We start from the raw sequence: 25,962 nt of genomic DNA, 5'->3' as shown, positions 1-25,962 counted from the left end.
AAGAACAAAACATGGGGACTACCATTGATGACATCTCAACCACTAGTTTCCTGGCTGTCTTGCTGACTCTCTAGTTCATGAACAGGAATAAGATAAAGGACTTCTGACTTGGAAACTCTGACTTTCATGATATGCAAACTTGTACTTGTCCCAGGTACTAGAGCCAGTTGGTCAGCAAAATAGCCATTACTCATTCTTGAAGGTATGCCAATTTTTTAGCTAATTATACGCTTCATAAAACAGTAGTGTGCTGTGTAAATGACCAAAGCAGTGGGGTAAGTACCTGTGCAAAGCGTATACAGGCATTAATCTTAGACATCTTTCGACCATAAACACATTAAAGCAGTAGTAAATTCATTATTTTAACTTGCACCTAAATGTAAGCTGATAACAGAGGCATCGTTAGGGGGTGGCTATTGAGGCTACAGCCCCGAGCCTGGGGCTAATAGCCCCGAGTTTCTTGTCCCAGTCCTAGAATGCAGGGGACAGGGGCGGACTGAGCCGTGGTAGCGCTGGCTCCGGCTCCAGCTCCAGCTCCAGCTCCAGATCTGCCCCCACCTGACTCTACTCTTGGTCACTGGTTGCTATAGCCGCCTAGCGGCTAGCAACCAGTGACGTCACTGCCCACTGTGCCCACACTGCCCAGCATTCAAAGCGGAGGAGGATTGCACTTCCTCCTCCTCCACGCTAGTGCTCATCGGGCCTGCCATTTCTGAACTGGAGTGCCCCTCCGGTGGAGTGCAGAGCAGAAGGGATGGGGATACCTGGGCAGCCGGGAAGAGCCCAGGAGGGAGAGAGAGAAGACACCGCCATCCTGAGCAGCATCCCCAGCGCCTCCCAGAGCCTGCACTCCACCTATCAGTCCTCTCCCAGCGCGCTGTGACTGGAAGAGGAAGAAGGCGGGAATTACAATTCGGCCGCCGTGCGACATCGATCGGCGCTCGGGCGGGCGGCTCTCCTCCTCTCCTCTGGCTGCCTCACACACCAGCACCATGACTGAGCTGCTGCTGCAGGACCTGGACACATGAAGTCTGTCTCCTTCTGGTCAGATAGGTCAGTCTGTGTGTGTATGGCAGGTACCAAGGTCAGTGTATGTATATCAGGTAGGTCAATGTATGTAGGTCAGTATGGGTCAGGTAGGTCAGTGTGGGTCAGGTAGGTCAGTGTGGGTCAGGTAGGTCAGGGTATGTCAGGTAGGTCAGTGTGGGTCAGGTAGGTCAGTGTATGTCAGGTAGGTCAGTGTGGGTCAGGTAGGTCAGTGTGGGTCAGGTAGGTCAGTGTGTGGGTCAGTGTATGTAGGTCAGTGTTGGTCAGGTAGGTCAGTGTGGGTCAGGTAGGTCAGTGTATGTCAGGTAGGTCAGTGTGGGTCAGGTAGGTCAGTGTATGTCAGGTAGGCCAGTGTATGTAGGTCAGTTTATGTCAGGTAGGTCAGTGTGAGTCAGGTAGGTCAGTGTGGGTGGGTCAGGTAGGTCAGTGTGGGTCAGGTAGGTCAGTGTATGTAGGTCAGTGTGGGTCAGGTAGGTCAGTGTATGTCAGGTAAGTCAGTGTAGGTCAGTGTATGTAGGTCAGTGTAGGTCAGTGTATGTCAGGTAGGTCAGTGTGTGTAGGACAGTGTGGGTGAGGTAGGTCAGTGTGGGTCAGGTAGGTCAGTGTGTGTGGGTCAGTGTATGTAGGTCAGTGTGGGTCAGGTAGGTCAGTGTGGGTCAGGTAGGTCAGTGTATGTAGGTCAGTGTATGTCAGGTAGGTCAGTGTATGTCAGGCAGGTCAGTGTATGTAGGTCAGTGCATGTCAGGTAGGTCAGTGCATGTCAGGTAGGTCAGTGTATGTCAGGTAGGTCAGTGTATGTAGGTCAGTGTATGTCAGGTAGGTCAGTGTATGTAGGTCAGTGTATGTCAGGTAGGTCAGTGCATGTCAGGTCAGTGTATGTAGGTCAGTGTGGGTCAGGAAGGTCAGTGTGGGTCAGGTAGGTCAGTGTATGTCAGGTAGGTCAGTGTATGTAGGTCAGTGTATGTCAGGTAGGTCAGTGTATGTAGGTCAGTGTATGTCAGGTAGGTCAATGCATGTCAGGTAGGTCAGTGTATGTAGATCAGTGGGGGTCAGGTAGGTCAGTGTGGGTCAGTGTATGTCAGGTAGGTCAGTGTATGTAGGTCAGTGTATGTCAGGTAGGTAGGTCAGTGTGTGTATGTCAGGTAGGTCAGTGTGTGTGTCAGGTTGGTCAGTGTATGTCAGGTAGGTAGGTCAGTTTAATGGTCAGCATTGATTGGCACTGGTAAGCCAGGCAGCAACCAGCAAGTCAGCCTACCCACCGCCACACAACCACACAATCCCTCCGCCCAACCAAAAAAACCCAGCGCCACTAGAGCCCCCCCCCCCGCCGTGCTGGCCTTGGACTTTGGGCTGAAGCCCCTGGTCTTTTTGCCACCTAGCAACGCCCCTGGCTGGTAATAAGGAGATATTCACTTTGGCGGGAGCTGATTACATCACTGCGCATGCGCTCTGAATGCTGTAACATAATTATGACTCCTGTGCGAACCTGGAGGGAAAATCAGGTGAAGATGGAAGCACCTGCAGCAGTGACAGTGCATCGCTGGAGGGCTCTGCTTGACGGGTAGATCTATCAAAATGTGATTGTATGAGGTGTGTTAACCATCTGGGAGCCCAACTATATTTTTTAAGAGTTTACTACCGTTTTAAGTAAGATTACGGCTTACTAATCTTTTAAATGGAACGGAATGATGGATCATATCTGTGTGGCATGAACAGTTTGTGGTTCCCTAGGTTATGGCACCACCTAATATTTGACACTAGGAGATAAAAAAGTGTGAACTAAGAGCTAGCAAAAAACTATATAAAGAGGATAACTTTCTGAGAGAACTCAGCCAAGCAAGGTGTTTTAGTTTTGCAATGTATGAACAACACTCCACATGTTATACTACTAATATATATACAACTCCAATTCCAGAAAAGTTGAGACACTATATAAAAATCTACATAGAAAAAGAATTCAATGATTTGCAAAGCTTGTAATCCCATATTTGATTCACAAAAGGAAAACAGAAATAAATTGAGCATCCACTCTTCTTTTAACAAACACTCTGTTTGTTAAAACACTATTGTCCCATGCCTAATAAAGGATTCAACAGTCCTGAGTCTTCTTTGTAGTATTTTTCATTTTAAGATGCACCAAATATTTTTAACTGGGGAAATGTTTGGACTGCAGGTCGCCAGTTAAGCACCCAGACTCTTTTACTACGAAGCCATGCTGTTGTCATAGATGCAGTATGCAGTTTAGCATTGTCCTGCTGATGTTTACAAATCTTTCTGTGCAAAAGATGTTGTCTGGATGGGAGCACATGCTGCTCTAAAACCTGGATATACCTTTCAGCATTAATAGTGCCTTTCCAGATGTGCAAGCTGCCCATTCCATATGAGCTAATGCACCCCCATACCATCAGAGATACAGACTTTTGAACTGAGCGCAGATAACAACCAGGAAGGTCCCTCTACTATTTAGTCCAAAGGATGAGGCACCCAAAGTTGCCAAAAAGAATGTCAAATTTCAATTCGCCTGACCACAGAACAGTTTCCCACTTTGCAACAGACCATTTTAAATGTGCTTTAGTCCACAGAAGACGGCGGCCTTTCTGAATCATGTTCAGATATGGCTTCTTCTTTGCATGATAAAGCTTAAATTTGCATTTTTGGATGTCACAGTGAACTGTGTTCACAGACAGTGATTTTTTAAGTATTCCTGAGCCCATGTAGCCCATGATGTCCATTACAAAATCATGCCTATTTTTAATGTAGTGCCATCTGAGGGCCCGAAGATCATGAGCATCCAATATTTGATTTCAGCCTTGTCTTTTGTGCACAGGGATTTCTCCAGATTCTCTGAATCTTTTGATGATATTATGTACTGTGGATGATGACATATTTAAAGTCTTTTCAATTTTATGATGGGGAACAATATTCTAAAATTGTTCGACAATTTTTAGCTTTTCACAGATTGGTGAATCTCTGCCCATCTTCACTTCTGAGACACTCTTACTCTCTAAGATGCTCTTTTTATACCAAATCATTTTACTGACCTGTTGCCATTTAATCTAATTAGTTGCAAAATGTTTTTCCAGCTCTTCTTTGTTAGTACAACTTACTTTGCCTTCTTTTTTTTACACTGTCCCAACTTTTTTGAGACGTGTTGCTACAATGTAAAGTAGTGAGTGTACAGCTTGTATAACAGTGTAAATTTGATGTCCCCTCAAAATAACTCAAGACACAGCCATTAATGTGTAAACCGCTGGCAACAAAAGTGAGTACACCCCTAAGTGAAAATGTCCAAATTGGGCCCAATTAGCCAGTTTCACTCCTCGGTGTCATGTGACTCGTTACTGTTACAAGATCTCAGGAGTGAATGGGGAGCGGGTGTGTTAAATTTGGTGTTATCGCTCTCACTCTCTCATACTGGTCACTGGAAGTTCAACATGGCACCTCATGGCAAAGAACTCTCTGAGGATCTGAAAAAAAAGAATTGTTGCTCAACATAAAGATGGCCTAGGCTATAAAAAGATTGCCAAGACCCTGAAATTGAGCTTCAGCACGGTGGCCAAGACCATACAGCGGTTTAACAGGACAGGTTCCACTCAGAACAGGCCTCGCCATGGTCTTAAGTTAAGTGCACGTGGTTAGCATCATATTCAGAGGTTGTCTTTGGGAAATAGACATATGAGTCCTGCCAGCATTGCAGCAGAGGTTGAAGGGGTTTGGGGTCAGCCTGTCAGTGCTCAGACCATATGTCGCACACTGCATTAAATTGATCTGCAGAAGGAAGCCTCTTCTAAAGATGATGGACAAGACAAACAGCTTGCTGAAGACAAGCAGACTTATGCCCTGTACACACGATCGGACATTCTGACAACAAAATCCATGGATTTTTTCCGACGGATGTTGGCTCAAACTTGTTTTGCATACACACGGTCGCACAATGTTGTCGTAAAATCCGATCGTTCTGAACGCAGTGACGTAAAAGATGTACGTCGGGACTATAAATGGGGCAGTAGCCAATAGCTTTTGTCTCTTAATTTATTCTGAGCATGCGTGGCACTTTGTGAGTCGGAGTTGTCCACACAGGGTCGGAATTTACACAAACGGATTTTGTTGTCGGAAAATTTTATAGCCTGCTCTCAAACTTTGTGTGTCGGACATTCCAATGGAAAAAGTCCGATGGAGCCCACACACGGTCGGAATTTCCGACAACAAGATCCGATCGCACATATTCCGCCGAAAAGTCCGACTGTGTGTATAGGGCATAAGGTTATGGATTACTGGAACCATGTCCTGTGGTCTGATGAAACCAAGATAAACTTATTTGGTTCAGACGGTGTCAAGCGTGTGTGGCGGCAGCCAGGTGAGGAGTACTAAGACAAGTGTGTCTTGCCTACATTTAAGCATGGTGGTGGGATTGTCATGGTCTGGGGCTGCATGAGTGCTGCCAGGACACTGGGGAGCTAGAGTTCATTGAGGGAACCATAAATGCCAACATGTACTGTGACATACTGAGCATGACTGAGCAGAGCATGATCCCCTCACTTTGGAGACTGGGCCACAGGGCAGTATTCCAACATGATAACAACCCCAAACACACCTCCAAGATGACCACTGCCTTGCTAAAGAAGCTGAGGGTAAAGGTGATGGACTGTCCAAGCATGTCTCCAGACCTAAACCCTATTACGCATCCTCAAACAGAAGGTGGAGGAGCATTGCAGTGGTTAAGGGGAACCCTATGGCAAGGTCTCTAACATCCACCAGCTCTGTGATGTCATCATTGAGGAGTGGAAGAGGACTCCAGTAGCAACCTGTGAAGCTCTGGTGAACTCCATGCCCAAGAGGGTGAAGTCAGTGCTGTAAAATAATGGTGGCCACACAAAATATTGACACTTTGGGCCCAATTTGGACATTTTCACTTAGGGGTGTACTAACTTTTGTTGCCAGTGGTTTAGACACTGCAAAGTGTAATTTCTTCAGTATTGTCAGAGTATATAATACAATGCATTGCAGTGGTTAAGGGGAACCCTATGACAGAAATAAGAAAGGAAATGGCATGGGGTCCCCCCCAAAATCCATACCAGGCCCTTTGGGTCTGGTATAGATTTTTAAGGGGAACTCCAAGGCAAAATGTAAAAAAAAAACAGTGTGCCCCCCCAAAAAAAATCCATACCAGGCCCTTTGGGTCTGGCATAGATTGTAAGGGGAACTCCACACCAAAATTAAAAAAAAAATTAGTGTGGGGTCCCCCCAAAATCCATACCAGACCTTTATCCGAGCAAACAGCCTGGCAGGCCAGGAAAGAGGGGGATGAGCGAGTGCCCCCCCCCTGAACCATACCAGGCCGCTTGCCCTTAACATGGGGAGGGTGCTTTAGGGTCCACCTCAAAGCACCTTGTCCCCGTGTTGATGGGGACAAGGTCCTCTTCCGGACAACCCTGGCAAAAAATAGAAAAAAAAAAGCTCTGCCTCGATGGGAGGCCTCCCAGCCACTGCTGTCTCTTGGCTATGACAGCTGTTATATAGGCAAGAGCGGGGCTACCCAGTGACGTAACCGAATGATACGCCCCTTTTGACATGTGACATCAGAGGTGGCATGGTTACTTGGTTACGTCAGTGGGTGGCCCAGCCCTTACCTATATAACAGCTGTCAAAGCCAACAGACAGCAGTCACCGGGAAGCTTCCCATGTAGGCGGAGTTTTTTCTGTTTTTTTTTCGGGTCGGTCAGGCGGCGTGATTGAAGATGGATGGACATCGCGGGACACTTTTTTTGTCTTTTTTAATAAAGGGATTGTCAAAAACTGTCTATTGTGGTTTTTACTTTTTGACTGTTTTTTGGTAATGGGTAGGGGTACAATGGAACCGATACACATTCACATAGGGGGACTTGTTAAAGGGGGCTTTCAGAATCCGATAAGCCCCCCCCGCCCGCAGACCCCGACAACCAATGGCCAGGGTTCTCAGGAAGAGGTCATTCTCCCCATCAAAGATCCCAAAGCACCCTCCCCATGTTGAGGGCATGTGGCTTGGTATGGTTTAGGAGGGGGGCACTCGTTCGCCCCCCCCCATCCGGTCCTCCAGGCTGCATGCTTGGATAAGGCTCTGGTATGGATTTTGGGGGGAAATTTTTTTTAAAATTTTGGCATATAATCAATACCAGACCCGAAGGGCCTGGTATGGACTGGAGGGGGGGGACCCATGCTGTTTTTTCCCTTGATTTTTCATCTATATTGCCGGGAGCCAGCAATACATTACAGCAAATTTCAATGACATTTTTTCCTTTAGAAATGTAATTTTTCTGCGGCACTGTTCTACACTTTACACAGATGCGCCACTTTACAGGCAGACTAAGGGGACCGGCATGATATTTAAAGGAATATTTCATTTTTATTGTTTCACTTATTAGCATTTTTAAAATCACTCCTCCTGAAAAAAATTTAGTTTTAAAAACGTTTTTTTGCATTGATACATGTCCCCTAGGGCAGTACCCGGGTCCCCATACACTTTTTTAGGTCAATAACTTGCATATAAGCCTTTAAAATAAGCACTTTTGATTTTTCATGTTTGTGTCCCATAGACTTTAATAGGGTTCGTATGTTCGCTTGAACTTTTTGCCTGTTCGCATGTTCTGGTGAGAACCGAACCGGGGGGTTCATCCCTAGTTGCTGCCATCAATTTCAAAATGATCTTATTTTTTTCCTAAAATGGTACGTTTTCTCAGTTCAAACATTTGATATTTTTTCTATTGTGAATAAAATATGGGATTTGCAAATCATTGCATTCTGTTTTTATGTAAATTTTACACACAGCATCCCAACTTTTGTGGATTTGGAGTTGTATGTATATCCATGATGGGGTGACGATGGTAGGTGGCACCCCACCAAAACTTCAGTTAGGCACTACATTTATAATCTTATCACTTTACAGGCCCTGTGATTGCATTACTACATACTTTTGTGTTTTTTTTTTGTATTCCACCCACCAGAAATAAGGCTGTAATATACAGCATTTAAATTATAGATCTATGTTGTTTCATTTCTATGTAAACCATAATTATGAGTAGAGGCGTAATTATAGCCATAGCAGCCCATGTGGCTGCTATGGGGCCTGGGGCCTGGAAGGGGTCCCCATTGGGGAGGCTGTATGCATGCAAAGATAACATAGCTCCAGTACTATATAATTAAAGCTAGCCATTTACACACAAATTTTTTACATTCATTCTGCAGGTTTCTCCAACTACACTACACAGCGCAGATTTTTTTTTGGATTTACTTTTTTATTGAGTATTTTGTCTTTATAACAAATAACACAGTCATGTATCACATATCATGGCTATTGTATTTTGACAGCTGGCCCCACCAACTGTAAAAATAACCAAACAGCAGCTGCATCTGATTGGATAAAGCTGCTGTTCAAATGACACATTTTCACCCAGCTCCTCAAAGAATGTCAGGCAGGAGGCAGCTGAAAGGGCCACCCACTGAGCAAATTTTGCCCAGTTTACCAGGGACCAGCCAAAATATAAACAGTGAATGGCCACCTTTAGGGGTTGGAGTGGCTGCATTTGATGACAACCATAATTTCTTTTAAAGGGTTTGAAACAGCTGATGTTAGATGCACAGGAGGAACCTTTGGGATCTTGGTGTCATTGGTCACAAATCTACTTTGCTTCCCCTCCCAATCTGAGATTTATTGCCCCAAGAGTTTCTGATCATCCATAACATTCCTCTCATTAAAAAAAAAAAAAGCTGTCAACCCACCCAAAAAAGTCTAAATTCAGATTTAAATTAGACAGGTTTTATGTTAAGGTCAATTACATTATTGCCTCAGTCGACATTGCTACATGCCACAGAAAGAGGTGACAAACAGGTATGATGGTCTGTAGTTAAACCCTTGACTATGAGGATATGTCAGGACCTGGATCTGAATCTGAACCTGGAACCTCTGCTCTTTGTGACAGTAATTCTTCTTGCTGAGCCACCTGAGAGGCTGGACAGCTGCCTCTCTGATTCCTTAAACAATCTTGCCTTGTACCTTGTTTCTTATGAATCTTGAATCTCTTTGCTCCTCCCATGAACTTCTTATTTATCTATGCTTTCTCTTGATCCCAACCTGCAACCACTTGTTACCAACCTTTGGCTTGTTTACTGACTACATATGCTTGATCCCTCCCTGCTATATCTGCTACTGGACCTCACCTTGCTCAACTCCTGATGGGGCGATCCTGAGGACCCCAACCTGGTACTAACATGCAGCAAAACCCATCTCCACCATCAGGAGCTCTGGTAAACGATGGTTAGTGCTTTAACCCTGCACCTAGGATGAGCCCGTGTCATCCACCAAAATGATCTGCTTGCGCACTTATCCTGCTGGTTGGTGAGAGCCTCTCTACTGCTCTAACTACTGTTCTCACAGCCTGGCCCTTGACCGTGACAGGAGATATATATTTTCAGTATTCTAAACATGGTAAATATTACTAGTATTTACCATTAAAGCGAGAACAAATCTCAAATCTCCTTTGAAGGGATAAATGTATTTTATAAATCAGGTCAGTAAATTGTCAGCAAACGTATAGCAAATCATTAGTGAATCAGATATTTGCCCCTTTATAAACTGACCCCTTTGTCTTTATGAGTTGAAAAGAAAGATATGATTTATTAATAGATATCAGTGTCATCTGGTATACAATACCTGAAGGTAGGTCTCCAGAGCAGTCCACACATTCCATTGTGCCAGCTTGGTTCCATCTTTTAGATATCGCTGGATTCGAATTTCCCTGTCTTTTGGCTTTAGATCAGGATGAGCTTGATTCCTTGAAATATGCAGGACAGTTTCATGTACATAAACTGACCAGAGGTTGCATGTTGCTTCTGTGGTATGAGGTGGAAATTCCCAATTGCCCCTCTGCTCATTGTGGCCAAGTTCATGTATAAGTCCCCATAAACCAGTTTTCTTTATATGCTCGGCATTGGTTATTTCTTTTGCTGATTGTAAATGACACATTATTGGGTATCCAGCATGCATCCAACCTTAAAAACAAGGTAATCTCAATAAGTAGCAGATCAACATACAAAACACTAGAAACATGGAAAAATGACTTAATTAGCATGCTCATGGTCCATTGAAAACTACAAGTCTGTCTGCTGTGGTGGAAAACGGGACTTGTAATTTATTTATTCACAGATCCCTGTGAATGAATTATGCCACACAGCCGTGCCTATTTTAAAGTGGTAAAAAGGTGATAAGGAGGTGAGTCCCAGCACATGACTTGTGATTGACAGCCACAGCTGTGCATGTTCACCGTGCACTATGAGGAGGGGATGTGTCCCTTCCCTCCAATCAGGGCTCAGAGTTCTCTGCAGTGTGAGTCTTAAGATCTCTGCCCCCTGCTTTTCATAGCTGAGAGATCCTGTGTAAACTGAGGACTTTGAATGACTGTAGAGCACAGGTGGCTTCAGATAAACCCCTAGAACTGATATGGGAGGATTTGTTTCATCTCTGTGTATCATCTAATGCAAGTTACTTCACTAAGTATATGCAAAGGTTTTCAACCACTTTAAATGTGACAGCAGCTACATTGGAAAAGAATCCCTGCTCAGGGGATGATGGTGTTTAGTGCTTAGGAAGATTTTACATTTTACACTTTAAATACGGGTGTAACATGTTCCTAAAAGTGCACTTAGCTATTAACGATTCTGTGCAGTATCCAGGGCACACTATTATCTACTTATCTTGTAATGCAATTTAACCATTGTGTCAGGCAGCAGAAGTATATGACCCAGGGATCATGTACAATTTAGAAGGGACTGTATTGTAGCTGTATACACAAACTGAAGTTGCCTATCCAAGATCATTTTAGAGCAATAAATCGCTTGGCAAGAATCAGCATGTTACCAGCAGTAAATATGATACAACATCTCAATAGAATTTCTAATACGTATTTTCAGGGCTATAAGAAGAATGTCAGATTTAATAAGTGGATTTATTAAACCTATTTCACAAGAAAAACTGAAAAAAAGGGAATACTAGTGTAAGTCAATACAAATGACTTTAAAAGTAAACTGTGCCTTTCTTTACTGACTGAGGTTTGTACATATTTACAAAATTATTCCAGAGAGAAAATCAATTTCTTAACAACCCCCCCCCCCTCCCTCCGATATTCATTGATCAACAAAATAACCTACCAGCTGAGATCTGCACATCTGCCACAATTCTTTCAGGACGAGGAAATTTCTTAGGAATTGCTGCTAGGTCAGCAACAGCTGCCATGATCTCATCCCACAATGACATCAAAGTTTGTGGATCCTCTAGTGAGCGGATGGCATCAGAGGGCACAGTAAGAATGATGTTTTCTGCAATAAGCTCAGCCCAAGGAGCTGGATAGTTACGAATTGTTTTCTGCCATGAAGAGAGGCTAGTCTGACCTAAACAAAAATATAAATTATTCTTCTATTTTGTTTTACAAGTTTTTAATGAAAAATCCATCAAAATGTAGTTGTAATGTATCACATTATAAAATGTATTAAACAATTTACAAATGGAATTCACTGGCATATGTTTGACCAGTGGCGGCCCGTCCATAAGGGGCGCAGGAGCGCCGCCCACCTAAACCATGTGCTTGGCCCCTAATCTACATGCAGGGTGCCGGACACATGGATTTCAAAGGGTTGTTTTTTTTTTAAGTACATGATTAGAGCCTGAGGCTCTAATTGGCTACAAAAAAGGGTGGGCTCAGGGCACAGAGTACTGCGCCCTGAGCCCATCCAGTTGTGTGACAATAGTGAATTAATATTTACTGTTGTATTCCTGATTCTCCTCCCATCCCATCAGGAAGTGGGTCCTAAAACCCGATTGTCTCAAGACTTCCTGGCCAACCATGTCTCAGGACACACTTCTTATTCGGCTGGGAGGAGCAGCGGCCAGGCTCTTCCTTCCCACTGGGGGGGGGGGGGGTCGGGGGCTGCCACCTTCCTGGCAATATTGAGCACCGGCCGCCACTGTGTTTGACATAACTAGAAATCTAGAAATGTGCTTTTACATCATGATGTAGTTATTCTCAATTGATAAGTCTACCCTGGAATTGTTCATTTAGGCTGGGTTGTTTTCTACTAGATTTATTATTTTTTTTTGGGGGGGGGGGGAGTTTGTTTTTACTGTTTACCTACCCATTGGCTGTTTTGTACTTATATATTGTTTATTAATTGACAATAGATATTGGTTTGTCATTAATTTTTTTTTTTTAATATCTTTATTGACTTTTCTGTATCAAAACAAAATAACATATAACGTGGATACAACCCCGCTGTATCTTTAAAATACACAATTTCTTAATACATTCTTAACAACAAAAAGAAAACCCCCAACCCAGACCCCCCCCCCCCCCACTCTATCCCTCTCCCTCCCCACCTACCTTTCTCGCTCCAAATCTATCCTATTCTTTTCCACTGATCCTCCACTCCCAATATGTATCTATCTTATGCTTCCTCTACTATGATTTATATCCTATGCTCCCATTATTTCTGCAAATCTTAATGTTTGCTTATAATTAACCCAATTCCGCCATTTCTCTTCAAATTTCTCTATTCCCTCTTCGTCACTGAACCTGCGATATTCTAAGTTTTGAAATTTGTTTATTTATTACACCAGCTCTTCATGGTGGGCTTTTCGGGTTCCTTCCAGTGACTAGGTATGAGGCTTTTAGCCGCATTTAAAAGCTGCGGAAGTAACATTCTTACATATTGCTTAGTTGGTATTCTTATCCCGTGGAATAAGCACTTCCACGGGTCATCAGGGACCTCTATGCTAGTTATCTCTTTGATTGTTTGCCTAATCTCCCCCCAGTATTTTCTCATTTCAGGACCTTGCCACATCCTCGCCAGCATAATTGTGTTTTTTCCCTTTTGCATTTGTGTGCCTTATCGGGGGTGATGTACCATTGGGACAAGCATTTATAATTTAATTTGACTATATTGTTGTTAACCAAAGTAGCGTGAACCCGCCTCAGTAATTGCCTTATCTCAGCCCTATTTACCGGTGCTCCCAATTCCCTCTCCCACTTCTCGATGTATGGCGGTATCTCATCGTTCAGCACTCTATAAATCCTGGAGATCACCCTCCTCCTCCCTTTGTCTACACAGATTTTCTCCAAAGGAAGCAGATTTTCTACTGATCTAATGGGCTGTGGCAGAGTCTCAGTGAAATGTTTCAACACTCTGGTTGGATTCTACTTATTCTACATACTCGATAAATGTGTGCATGTGATCTCCAATCACTGCAGAAGAACAACCAAGTTTCCTCTAACAGAGAAGAAAGGAAAATATGAAATGCAAATTCTAAAATGCAGTCATTTTGAAGCATAGACTGTCTTTGAAGCCTTCCTAGACTATAATATACCTCATGACAGGGTTATATTAATAGTATCATGGGCCCCTGGGCAAAGTAATACACTGGAGCCCCTACCAGCCTGCCCCAATTTACGTACATACTCTCAAGATTTAAAGTGCAAATACTTGATAGAATTGGACATATATTTATTAGTACTTTCAATAAAATAGATTTTAAACAATAAGAAAACATGCAATAAATCAAAGACTAATCAACACAAATACAGGGGGGTCACCAGGGCACAGTACAGGTGGTCATAAGGGCACAATACAAGGGTCAGCATACAGGGAGCATGAGGGCACAGTATGGGGGCCAGTAGGGTACATCATGGGGGCCAGTAGGGCACAGTGTGAGTGGGTCACGAGGGCACAGAACAGGGGCAGCAGGACACAGTGTATGTGGGTGAGGAAGGCACAGTACGAGGGTCAGAAGGGTACAGTGTGTGTGTGTCAGGAGGGCATAGTACAGGGGGCAGTAATCTACAATACAGAAACGGTTTCCTCAAGCAGAGCAGTACAGCGCAGGGAAGCAGCTGGCACAGATCTTACCTGTTCTAGCATGCTATCAATGGGCTAAACATGAAATACAGACTGCAGTCTTACCCCTCTACCTTATCCAGGCAGTTTCTGGTGCTCTGCATTGGTTCAGGAAGAATACCCTGAGGCAGAGCATTTTACTGCTGTTGCTTGTGTGGGTGGGATGTGTATTGCTCGATCCCCGCCGGCCTTTCTCTCCTGTCCAACTCAGGCACTTATATGCATGAGAGGAGGACCGGTAGGGATCGCAGCAATACACATCCTGCCCACACAAGCAACAGCAGTAAAATGCTTTGCCTCAAGGGATTCTTCCTGAACCAATGCAAAGTGCCAGAAACTGCCAGGGGAAGTTAGAGGGGGAGATTTCTTTCCAGATTATAAAGTTAGCCCATTGCAGGCTGCTGCTGTCCCCATGTCATGTGCATTAAGGCGCCGTGCCTGATGATTATATCTTTTTAGGACGTTCTCGAAGACTAAAATGTTCATGTTATATAGGCTGCCTTCTAAATTTGACATGATGCTATTTTTTTGCTACTTTTTAGGATTTTAATTAAAATTGCATTTTTTATAAATGTCTAGTTTAAAGCCAAACAATTAGAGCCTATGTTGGGTTTTATTGCTATTGGTGTGCCTATTTGGGACATTTCTGTCACCTCTGATCAGTGCAAGAAGTGATAGGAAATCTCCGATTGGGTGTGCAGGTAAATACAAAACTTTTTTCAGAAGAGTTAAGAAGGTTTAGAACTTCTGGATATGTTTTCATTGCTGTTCCTGAGCGATTTTCTGCTTGAATCTTGTAGCTCTAAAATGCTCAACAAGCCACATCCCATTCATTTCAATGGCCCCTGTTCACATCTGAGCATCCTGTCACCTGAAACAAAACGCCTGAAACTCAAAAAGGTACATCAGCTTCTTGTTGGCAGATTACAAGCGTTTTTGGCCTCATAGACTTCAATAGGAACGCCTGACTTGAGCTTTTTAGGAGCGTTTTCTGCTCAAATAGCAGCTCTCCACCCCTAATTTCCTCTCCCTCTGCTCTTCCTAGTGCTTCTATTGGCTAAACAAAAACGCTTAAAGCTGTAAAACGCTTGTAATATGCTACTATAACAGCTTGTAAAAAGCTGCAAAAAAGCTTAAAAAAACGCTCCCAAAAACGATCAGATGTGAATGGAGCCTTATGGATGTTACAAGTGAAGCAAAATATCTTCAATGGAGGCACAAGCAAAAAATTCAAATTCTATCCCGCTCTATCAAATAATTTTGTAGAATCAAAGAGAAAAGATTCTACATACAGGCAAAGCCTGCCCTCTTTTTGTCTTCTTTATCCTTTGTAATCTTTTGTGAAAACACCATGGCCTTCCAAATGCATTAATCGATCATGACTTTTGTTGAGCCACATTTCTGTTATCTACCACTCCTGATTCAATCACTGCAAAAACAATGTAACTATATTAAATAAAAATATACTTAGTTTTATAATCTGTATATATTTGACAGCCAAATGCACTTTTACTGACAAAATGCAAAACATTCTGTACTCAGTATATTCCTATTTCATATACTTACCCTTAATGAATGTTGGAGCTTGTTCTGCACCATACACTGTAACATGAATCAGACCCAACTGGCTTTTTGCTTTAACAATAATATATAGAAGACCTCCCCATATACAAGACATTTTCACTTTTTCTCCACGAACATCTTTCCGATGTATAACCACAGGGGCACGATAGAACTCCTCAGCTGCACTCAAGTTATCCGAGTGGCAGCCAACCTGAACCTGGAAAAATAGTAAAAAAAAATGTGTAAGTTTGATAAGTTTGATTGTTCTGCTCGTTATTCCAAGACCTCCGGCTCTCTATCTCCCTTGTCACCTCCTCCCATGCTTGCTTCCAGGACTTCTCCTGAGCCTCTCCAATTTTATGAAACTCCCTACCCCAATCTGTCTGACTATCTACTACTATGTCCCCTTTCAGGTGATCCCTGAAAACCCAGAGAAGCCTACTGTACCTTGCCCCCACCTAACAACTGCACTTTTATTTTCTCCATCAGCTCATCCCCTTGACCCTTCCTTTTAGATTGTAAGCTCTAATAAGCAGGGCCCTCTGTTTCTTCCTGTACTGAATTGTATTGTAACTGTACTGTCTGCCCTCATATTGTAAAGCGCTGTGCCAAGTGTTGACAATATAAATCCTGTATAATAATAATAATAATAATAAAAGTATAGTAGGGTAATTGAAACGGAAATGTAGACTGAATTTGTTTTTTTCAGTGAATCTAATCTTAAAGCAAATAACCAAAACTGACCCCCAAACCTACCTCTCTACACTGTGTCCCAGAGTTTCCCTTTTTCTTTTCTACAGTTCCCGTAGGAACTTGCCAACCGGACCAATTCTGGCACCTCGCTCCTACATGTAAAAATCACATTTTTTTTTGCTAGAAAATTATTCAGAACCCCCAAACATTATAAATGTTTTTTTAGCAGAGACCCTGGGGAATAAAAGCTGTATGCTGCACCTGTAGCTCCCTTTTGCTGGCTATCTATACTCCATGCATGCTGAATGCCCTCTTGTGGCCATGTACATGAACCTAAATGCAAGCAGCGTACTCTAAAGTTCTGTGTTGGAACCATTTCTCTGGTATACTCTTAATAAATAAAACTGATTTCAAGAATAAATATAGATCCTGTTTTTTTTCAGATGGCACTATGTGGAATACAACTCTGCAAAATGTCTCTGACTTACAAGTTGAGGTATACACAATGAGCTTATTTACCAAAGGAGTTGAAAATCTCTATACGCTAAATTGTGTGAAAATTTGCTTCAAATATCCAGTCATATGAAAAGAATATTCCTATTCCCTCTTTTGATTTGTGTAAACTGGGGATTTAAAGTGAACAGTAATTCACTTTCCACATGATTGGATAACTGAAATGAGCGATATGGTAAATGAGGTTGCAAATAATGGCAACAAAATAATGTACACAATTAAATACAATTCAGAATAGCATTTCTAAAAGAAATACCTGAAGACCTTGTCCAGCAGCTGATGCTGGAAATATTAGTATTGCAGTTTTTCCAGGGGGCAGAAAGAGTCCGGTACTTTTCCATGCATCACCACCTAGGAACAATGCAGTAAAGGTTAAGCACTACACATCTTGCATAGATGGAGACAAAGACATATTTTTTAAATGTTCTACCTGGGTTTGTTGCATCAATCTGTACTGTAACGGGGTTCTGGGACAACAATCCAGTGCCACCTTCTCCACTGTCATCCAGACATTCAAGGCAGCTGACTTCTTGAGCCAAACAAAGGATTAAAGCTTCTTGGGAGCTGTTTTTCACAGGACACTGTTTACAGATAGTGGGTAAGTGACACCCTTTTACTAGATGTGTTAGTTCGTGCTGCAGTGATAAGGTAAGAGGGCTGGCTGGAAGCCTCATGTACGTGCAGACATCTTGTATGAGCTTGCTCATCCAAGTGCTGAGAGGTGGTTTTAGCTCAACTCCACTTTTCAAGTTTCTTAGCAGCCGGCAGATTGCTCTAGGGAAGTGGTAGGTACTATCAAGTGCTTTGGGATCCAAAGCCTTATAAACTCCTTGCCCAACTGTCTGTGCTAGAATACTAATTCCAAACTTGTTGAGGATTTTATTTCCTGGGTATTGGGAAAGCACATTTGGGTTGGAGTAAGACCAATACCAGGCATGGCCAGCGATGAGCAGGCCCCCACCTTCTGCTACAAATCTATGGATCATTTCAGCTTCTGCATCACTGTATGAGGTGCAGCAATATACACTGAGACCAGGAATCAAGCGAGAATCCACACAAGATAAACCTTTATTCTGTAATGCACGGAGGAGATCTTTCAATTGATTAACACCAATCTTTCCATTTCTGTTCATGTCTAGCCAAGAAACACCATTAAGAATGAAGGTCCTCAGCTCTGGCATATCCAGGTAGCTTTCATGTGCTCCTACAACAACACGCCCTTTGCCATAATATGCAGCACCAAAAAAGCATTGATTGTTGTTGCTGAGTCCAATTGGAAATGTTAGCGACCCATGAAGAAGAAGTTCTGAGGGTACATGTTGTGCACGGATGTCCAGGTCAATAACATCTTGCATGAGATGCTTTAGATCCGCTGAAAAATTTATACTGTATAAAACAAAATCAGACAATCGCACAGATATTAGTTTTTCATACAATAAGAAATGAAAAGCAATTATGAGTGACCTTTCAATAAAAGTATACCATGTAAGATTTAAGTGGGGCAAATACTGATATATTGCATGAATGACAAATACAAAAAATGCCCTTAATTTCTTTTTTATTATAACAACAATGTTTATCAATGTTTTCACCCAACTTTCACTCAAAATTCACATATGTTCCAACTAAGATTTACATGTTAAAAAATGTGTAAATCTTGGGTAAATGTTGTGTAAGTCTTGGTTGAAAACATTGATAGCCAGACTCCTAATATCTGCTGACATTAACATAATAAAAAGTTAATAATGGGCTTATTAATAATAATGGTTTCTGATTGTTTTCAATGTTGAAGGGAATCAAGTAGGTAGCCCTAGCACACAGTAAGCCCAGTGCAATTTTTGTACATACTGTAGGGTGAGTGAACTGTGAAGCAGATCACTAACTTGTGGATCACCCAGCCAATCTCGTCTACTTAGTGGCCTACAGCTGGTGTGATTTGCACCAAGGACTTCAAATACAGTAAAATATGGTTACTGTACTGTGCACAATGTACTGCAGTGTCAAAGTTAAAGTGACCTTAGCATCAGATATATTTTTTTATCAAGTATATGCATGCCAAGTAATGATCATCATCAATTGATGAATTTGATTAATTTCCAAGAGACATGCTGGAAATGTTCAGCTAATCAGCTGCAGACGCCAGTCAGTGTATTCTATCAGCAGAGGGTTCTGTTATCAAAATACAATGTCTTTGTTTGTGTGGGGGAATCTGTTTTTTTTTATTTTTTATTCAACCATCTGGCCTCTTGTGACATGCTATAAAGCTACAATGTTGCAGTCTGGTCACTGTGTGATAAAAGACAGAGGAAATGGTCTGACTTGTACACACAACCGGAAAAGTTTACTAAAGTCAAGAACATTCTCGTACGACAGAATAAAAATTCAGAAGTGATGTAATGTGTTGTAGTGTATATGTATTGCATTTTCGAAAGACAACTGATTAAATGGAAATCGTACAATCTGGCATCGTACGAAAAAACTTTTTGTGCATGTCCGATCGGATAATATTAGATAAACTGTCATGATCGGCTCTAGAAAGCTCTGTACTTACAATACGATTATCGTACGATCGCTCCGAAAGTGGTATTTTTCTTACGATTTCCTGATTGTGTCTACGGGGCTAAAGGAAGGCCAAATCAAAGTTTTATGGTGTAAACTGACACCTTAGGAAAAAGAGGCAAGTTGCCTGTCTTAGCAATGCAAATTGTGTGAATGAGAACCAACTTTAAGGTTTGGGTTACATTAAAAGGTTAGGGTTTCAGGCATCAGTCCACTGACTTATGGAGAATTGCTATTAAAGTGGTTGTAAACCCTATTACACCACTTTAACCTACAGGTAAACCTATAATAAGGCTTACCTGTAGGTACTGAAAATATCTCCTAAACCTGCACGGTTTAGGAGCTACTTACCATATACACTTGCACCGAAGTCATCGGTGCATGCACACTGAAGAAAGGGCATGATTGTACTGTTTCTAAAGGGCCCGTGCCGTGACCAGCAGCTCCCGTGCGCATGTGCGGGAGTGACGTCACGCGACTTCGGACAGTCACAGAGCCGGAGTCCACGGCCCCGGAAGGAAGAGGGGTGAAGATGGATGCGGCCACCAGCAGAGATAGTGGAGACATTGGGAACTTCGTTTGCAGGTAAGTGCAACATAATGGGCTAGTATGCAATGCATACTAGCCCATTATGCTTTTACTTTGCAGGGGAAAAAAGATGAAGTAAAACCCATCAGGGTTTACTTCCTCTTGAAGCTACAATGTTGCAGTCTTGTCACTGTGTAGAAAAAGATGGGGAAAATGTTTCCAGCAACCTGATGACATCTCAGCCTAAGAAAAGGCACACACTGGAGCTCAAGAACATATATTTAATGATGAAACCTACATTACTGTGTATAGTTTTAGAAGAACTGATAACTGCCGTGAACTCTTTTGATTCTGTGGCACCTATGACAATTTTATCACATCACGCTGGCAAAGTTATACAAATATAGAATCTAAAAATTATTCTTTGGAGATACTTAAATGTAGTACACTCCTAAAATAGGTTGCTAGGAAAGCTAGGTAAATGTAGTTATTTTGGCTCCACTGTAATCAATAAAGCAGTTTGTGATTGTTTTGGGCTGTTCTAGGCTCCACTGGCTGCAGGTTTGATTGCTTCTTCCTGAGATCTTGGAGGATTCTATAATGTCGTGGGCTGGAAAGGCAAATCAGCAACCTAAATATTTATGTTGTCTCAGTCAATCCCTGGGGGAGGGTGCCAAAAGGTGGCTGGGGACATGCATAAATAGTTTGGAGCCGGAGGCAGACCCGATCTTGTCCAGGAGGAGAAGATCCCAGCTCAAAGGGCTATGGCCCTTCTAGACAGCCATGCTGCAACTTTACCTGTGTTCATTGAGGTTGGGGGCCTGTTTGCTAATAGTCTTTGGAGTGTTTGGAACCATACAGTAGAGATCACTGCCAGTTGCAGATACATTTTCAAGTGGACAAGTAACCCATGGAATGGGAGAAATAGTGTGAGGAGCCTTCATCCTCCTCGCATTGCCAGCAACGGTCTGACTTATTCGGGAAACATTTGTGGAGCCTGGTGGGTGTAAAATACCACCTGGAAAATATTTTAAAATTTGTTTCCTGAATTTTGGTGCACAGGGATGATTTGATGGCGAAAGTGATGTTATGTTGTTTTTGTGTCTCCGAGAATGTACGATTAAGGTCTGCCTCCCATTTTTCTAGACACCTTCAGATTTCTATGCTACTGTTGAGACTTTGCAGAGGGGACTCTATGGCCTAATTTCTGTGTTATAGAGTGAACATTTCGTAAGTGTGCGTTATTTTGCTGCTGCTGCCTAGAGATGGCTGGGTCTGGGAAAAAAAACAGAAAAATTGGGGGAAAAAAATGTTTTCTTGTTTCATAAAAATAGAAAAACGGTACATAGATAAGCTAGGGTAACTTTACGCCCCGATGCAAATACAAACAATATAAGAAGTTTCCCTATGGGGTTTTGAGCTGCAGCAATGGAGTCATAAGTTTAGAAAAAAATATTTTATTATTACAATAATTAGTGGGGTTGTAACAATGGTTATGTTAAAGTGGTGTTCCACCCAAAAAAAAACAATGCATGAATGTGCCTAAAAAAAAGAAATAAATAAAAAAAGCATTTGGAAATTTTTTTTTTAACTCACCTCTAAATGCCTGTTGCTAGGGGGCCCCTCACAGTCTGCCTCTTTCAGTGCCTGGGCTGGTGACATCACTTCCCCTCAGCGCAGGAAGGGCTCAGCTCTGCTCCCTCCCTCTTGTCAATCATCTGGGACACATTACAGGTCCCAGATGACTGAGCGGCCAATCACGGCGCGCGGTGCCGCTTGCGCATGCACAGTGGGTGCCCGGCTGTGAAGCCACAGTCCGGTGCCCACAGTTGCAATGCCGGCGCCGCCGAACAGAGGGGAAGACAAGCGGGGCTTCTATCCCCTGCATCGCTGGACCGTGGGACAGGTAAGTGTCCGATTATTAAAAGTCAGCAGCTGCAGTATTTGTAGATGCTGATTTTTGATTTTTTTTTTAAAAATGGGAACTCTTTAATGTAACCCCACTAATTATTGTAATAATAAAATATTTTTTCTAAACTTATGACTCCATTGCTGCAGCTCAAAACCCCATAGGGAAACTTCTTATATTTTTTGTTTTCTTGTTTCATTTTTATCTTTAAGCCATTTCAATTTTTTATGGAAAAAAAAAAGAGGTGTGGAATATGTTTTTTTTTTTTAGTATGATAAGTAATATAACTATATCTGAAGATCTTAATGAAAGATTTCTGAGACTTTATGTAAAGTCTTAGATTAAGTTCTCTCAGCTGCAGACAAACAAATCCTGGAATACAGTTGAAGTAACACTGTACTTCTCAATGCACTTTTCAAACAAAAGAAATATGAATTTCTGCCACTAGGGTGCAAAGCAGGGGAAATGCTCCAGTTTGGTTTGTCCACAGGTGGGCAAACTGTACTGCAAACTGTACCTCCTACAGTTGAGTGATTGTTGGGATATGGTAGATGATAGCTTATGTACTCTCAGGCCTTAATTGACAGGTAAGAGGATAAACTTGTCTGACAAATTAGTTTATCTTTTTTCCTTTAAAAGATTCTTAATAATGTTCTCAACCATCACAGCATAATGTTTCCCAATAGTCTGGTCAGTAATGTTTTTTCTTTTCCTCCTCCTTTCCACACTGCAATTTCTGCACCAAGCAAAGCTGCAATGTGCAAATTTTGTGAGAATAAATATTATTTTCCAAAATGCTACAAGGATGAAAAAACACATCCTTACATACCAGAGGTGCCCTAAGGACATTAAAAAACAACCCTTCATAGTTCTCATCCCAGAAAAAACTCTTTCTGCTGCTTCTGAATCATCACAAAGTGTTTCTTCTCCAGCAGCATCTTCAAGTTAGGAAGTGTTGCAAACCACTGCCTCCCAAAAAATACACAATACCTTTATTTATAGATAAAAAGACACCTGAAAATCAAGAGAAAATTGATCAAGCTCTTGCAAGAGCAGTATATGCTTTTGGATCAGCATTGTCAAGCACTGAAAAAGCCTATTGGCTCCTGCTTTTAAATTAATAGTGAAAGAGGTGGTTACCTGTTCTCATGCAAAGTTCTAAACATACACAGTTCTTGTTATTCCATTTGTAATAAAAAAATAACATTTTAAAAAGCAAGTTTAGTTTATTTACTGAATAAGCTTTACTTTCATTTCAAACATAATACTTTTATATACACTGCATTTCACGTTCCTGGTATAACAAAATGTTTTTCAATTTGTAAAACTACTCCACACTGAATGTTATTTAAATTTTTCGCAAAATTTCCATTTTTTTCTGGAATCAGGCTGGGCATCAGGCAGCAAGGCCGGGACCAAAATCGTGACGCGCCGGGGGAAGGGAGAAGCAGCCTTAAGTAGCCCCCCGGACAGCTGAACACTAATGTGACTGATTAGTACAGCCTGCTGGCTCCTGGGAGACACCTGCTGTTGGACACTGGAGCTACAGCAAACCTCCCAGAACAGTATAGTGCCACCAGCAGGTGAATTCCATCCTAACATTACCCCCCATTTAAGAGCGGCCTCCAGACGCTCCATAAGGCTCCACCACTGGTGTCTGCATGTAGACTGGCAATCGCATCCAGGTCGTGGCAAGGCACAAATGGTACTCTGCCACTCCCCTGGAGCTCACCACTACCACGGTCATGAAGGCAAACGTAGCTACCAGTTGTACAGGGTATGTCCAGACCACCAGGCTTAGGCGTAACATAGTGTAAGAGGGACCCAACCAAGGCGACTGAAAACAAAATCTCAGGCCAGACAGGTAACCCATTTAGGCCACCGAACACTGGAACTTTAGAAGTCTCAGACACATCAGCAGGCGGGAGTTTAACCCAGTCAACAGAGTCCAGCTTAACAGCAAGTAGTGAGTTGGTTGATTTTATCTACTACAACCTTGGTTACACCAGTGTCTGATGCAGCCTCAATTAGTGCTGCAAAAGTCAGTTTCTGTGCCTCATCTGATGCACTTAGTATATCTTTAGTGACCCATTGTTATATTTTACTTTTTTCAATATAGCGATTTTGGCCCAGTCCAAGCAGGAGCTATTCGCTCCTCAGCTCCCAGTCCTTGCAGTGAAGCACTGGCTGTCCTCTGATTCTAGATTCTGTTAGGGGATTGTTTATGCTTTTCATAGTTTGGATTGACCAATAAATTCCATCTTCACTCCGATTTATCTTGTGTGGATTATTTTTAATTTGTAAGTAGTCTTTACACATAGCTAAATATACATGATTGTTTCTGTATTCACTGCATTCTTTGTAGTTGCTATGATATTGTCAAATTTATTTTTGTTACTTATTGGATACTAATACTATACCATTTGCACATTTTCTTCTATTGTAGAAAATCTGTACCCTGACTTAATTACCTCTGAAGAAGGACTGTTAGTCTGTAACATGTAAGGCATCAGGTGTCTACGCCTGTATGGATCATCACTAGTCCGTTCTACCTCAGGACAGTGGTTTCTTCATACAATTGTATAACTGGGTACCACATATTGTTTTTTATATATTGATTTCTATTTACTCATGTTGTTACTCTTAATAAAATTTATATTTTTATACTTAAATCATTCGGTCTGTCTATAATAGACTCCTAGGGGTTCCAACCGTGCCCTTTGGCACCAGGTTTTTCTTTGTTCTATTTAAATTGGGTCAGACAGACCAAATTGCTGTTCACACACACTCCAATCCCTCCCGTTCTTGTTACATGGAGGAGGCATGGACACCATCGGCAGGCGGCAACATGGGGGAGGCATGGACACCATCGACAGGTGACACCAGCATGGAGGACGGGATCGCATCGGCAGCAGTCATCAGCATGGATGAGGACGGGATCGCATCGGCAGCAGTCATCAGCATGGAGGAGGACTGGATCGCATCGGCAGTAGTCGTCTGCATAGAGGAGGACTGGATCGCATCGGCAGTAGTCGTCTGCATGGAGGAGGATTGGATCGCATCGGTAGTAGTCATGTGCATTGAGGAGGACTGGATCGCATCGGCAGCAGTCAACAGCACATTAGGCTGGGTAGCCGGCACCAGTTCTGTAGACTGGGCAGCGGGTACTGGATCGATGGACACAGGATCAGCAAGCAACATGGATTGTGGTGGAGTTGTAAGAGCAGAAGCAAAGTTTTGTTTCTTTCTTTTAAGGCTTGGATACTGGATTCCTGCACGTAGTTGCATTGTGATGACCAGCGTGTACTGCTAATGGAGAGGTAGAAACAGTAATGGGAATAATAGAGGGAAGAGTAGCAGAAATACAGGAAGAGGATGAGATGTTGCTATGGGTAATGGCACTGCAAGGGGAGCTTTCAATGGATTGCATACAGAGGAAGTGTGCTCACTGGTGGCAGGGTACTGATCTATAGGAGGTAACGCACTCAGTAGCAGCTGTGGTTGGTAAGGGCAACAGAGGAAGGTATTCTTGATTCCTAATAGCAGCTCTGATGTTATGTGAATCATCTAGCACTGATCTCTGACCAAGCTTGTAGCAGAGGTTGAACTAAGGTCAGTTTGTCCCTCCCTTGCTTACATTGCTCAATTAATGAGTGCTCAACAGCAATACAATCCAACACCACCTGTTGTGAATAGGCTGAATACTGCTGAACAAAAGAACCTGCACAATGTTCCAGCAACCATCCCAAAAATCCAGCCTGGTGCATAGTAAATGGGGGAGTGAAAACATCATGGCCCTGAGAGATAACTGGAAATAATAGCTCAGAACAGACCTGAATAAAAGGATGTACTTTGCTATGGGAAACTCTCCCCTCAACAGCTAAAGCATGTGCTGTCAGAATGCTTCCCAACAGTTCCTCCACAGTGAGATCCCGCCACATGAAGCGACAATAATCTTTATCTACTTCTACTGCGAGCTGCACATGATAGATTACCTTTGCGCTAAGCATTCTGACAAGGCAAAGCAGAAAGTTCAAAGCAACTGGCTCTCAGTTCCCAAGTGCAGTAGATCTGGTTGTTGGTGGGCTTCACGATTATGTTAGGTTTTCTACAGCAAGTAGACCAGACACGTACAGTGGCGGCTGGTGCTCAAAATGCAAACAAACTGAAAAATTCTGGAAAAAAACCCATCAATTGTAGCCTCACTGTGCCCATCAAACGCAGTCGCTGTGCTC

The 25,962-nt window shown here is 42.5% G+C and overlaps 1 protein-coding gene across 1 annotated transcript in view; it reads right to left on the bottom strand.

The window, feature by feature from the left end:
- The window catches only part of LOC141131686 (TRPM8 channel-associated factor homolog), a 42,712-nt gene that overhangs the window by 4,365 nt on the left and 12,385 nt on the right, over positions 1-25,962 (bottom strand). The window contains exons 2-6 of the mRNA XM_073619240.1: positions 17,162-18,117; positions 16,988-17,082; positions 15,529-15,742; positions 11,227-11,466; positions 9,734-10,071 (exon numbers count right to left, since the gene is read on the bottom strand). Coding sequence (XP_073475341.1) covers positions 9,734-10,071; positions 11,227-11,466; positions 15,529-15,742; positions 16,988-17,082; positions 17,162-18,117 — 1,843 coding nt within the window. The remainder of the gene's footprint in view (positions 1-9,733; positions 10,072-11,226; positions 11,467-15,528; positions 15,743-16,987; positions 17,083-17,161; positions 18,118-25,962) is intronic.

The sequence above is a fragment of the Aquarana catesbeiana genome, linkage group LG03 (assembly GCF_042186555.1).
Source record: "Aquarana catesbeiana isolate 2022-GZ linkage group LG03, ASM4218655v1, whole genome shotgun sequence".
Taxonomy (NCBI): domain Eukaryota; kingdom Metazoa; phylum Chordata; class Amphibia; order Anura; family Ranidae; genus Aquarana; species Aquarana catesbeiana.
Note: the sequence above shows the minus strand (reverse complement) of the source record. Positions and strands in the feature narration are given on the sequence as shown.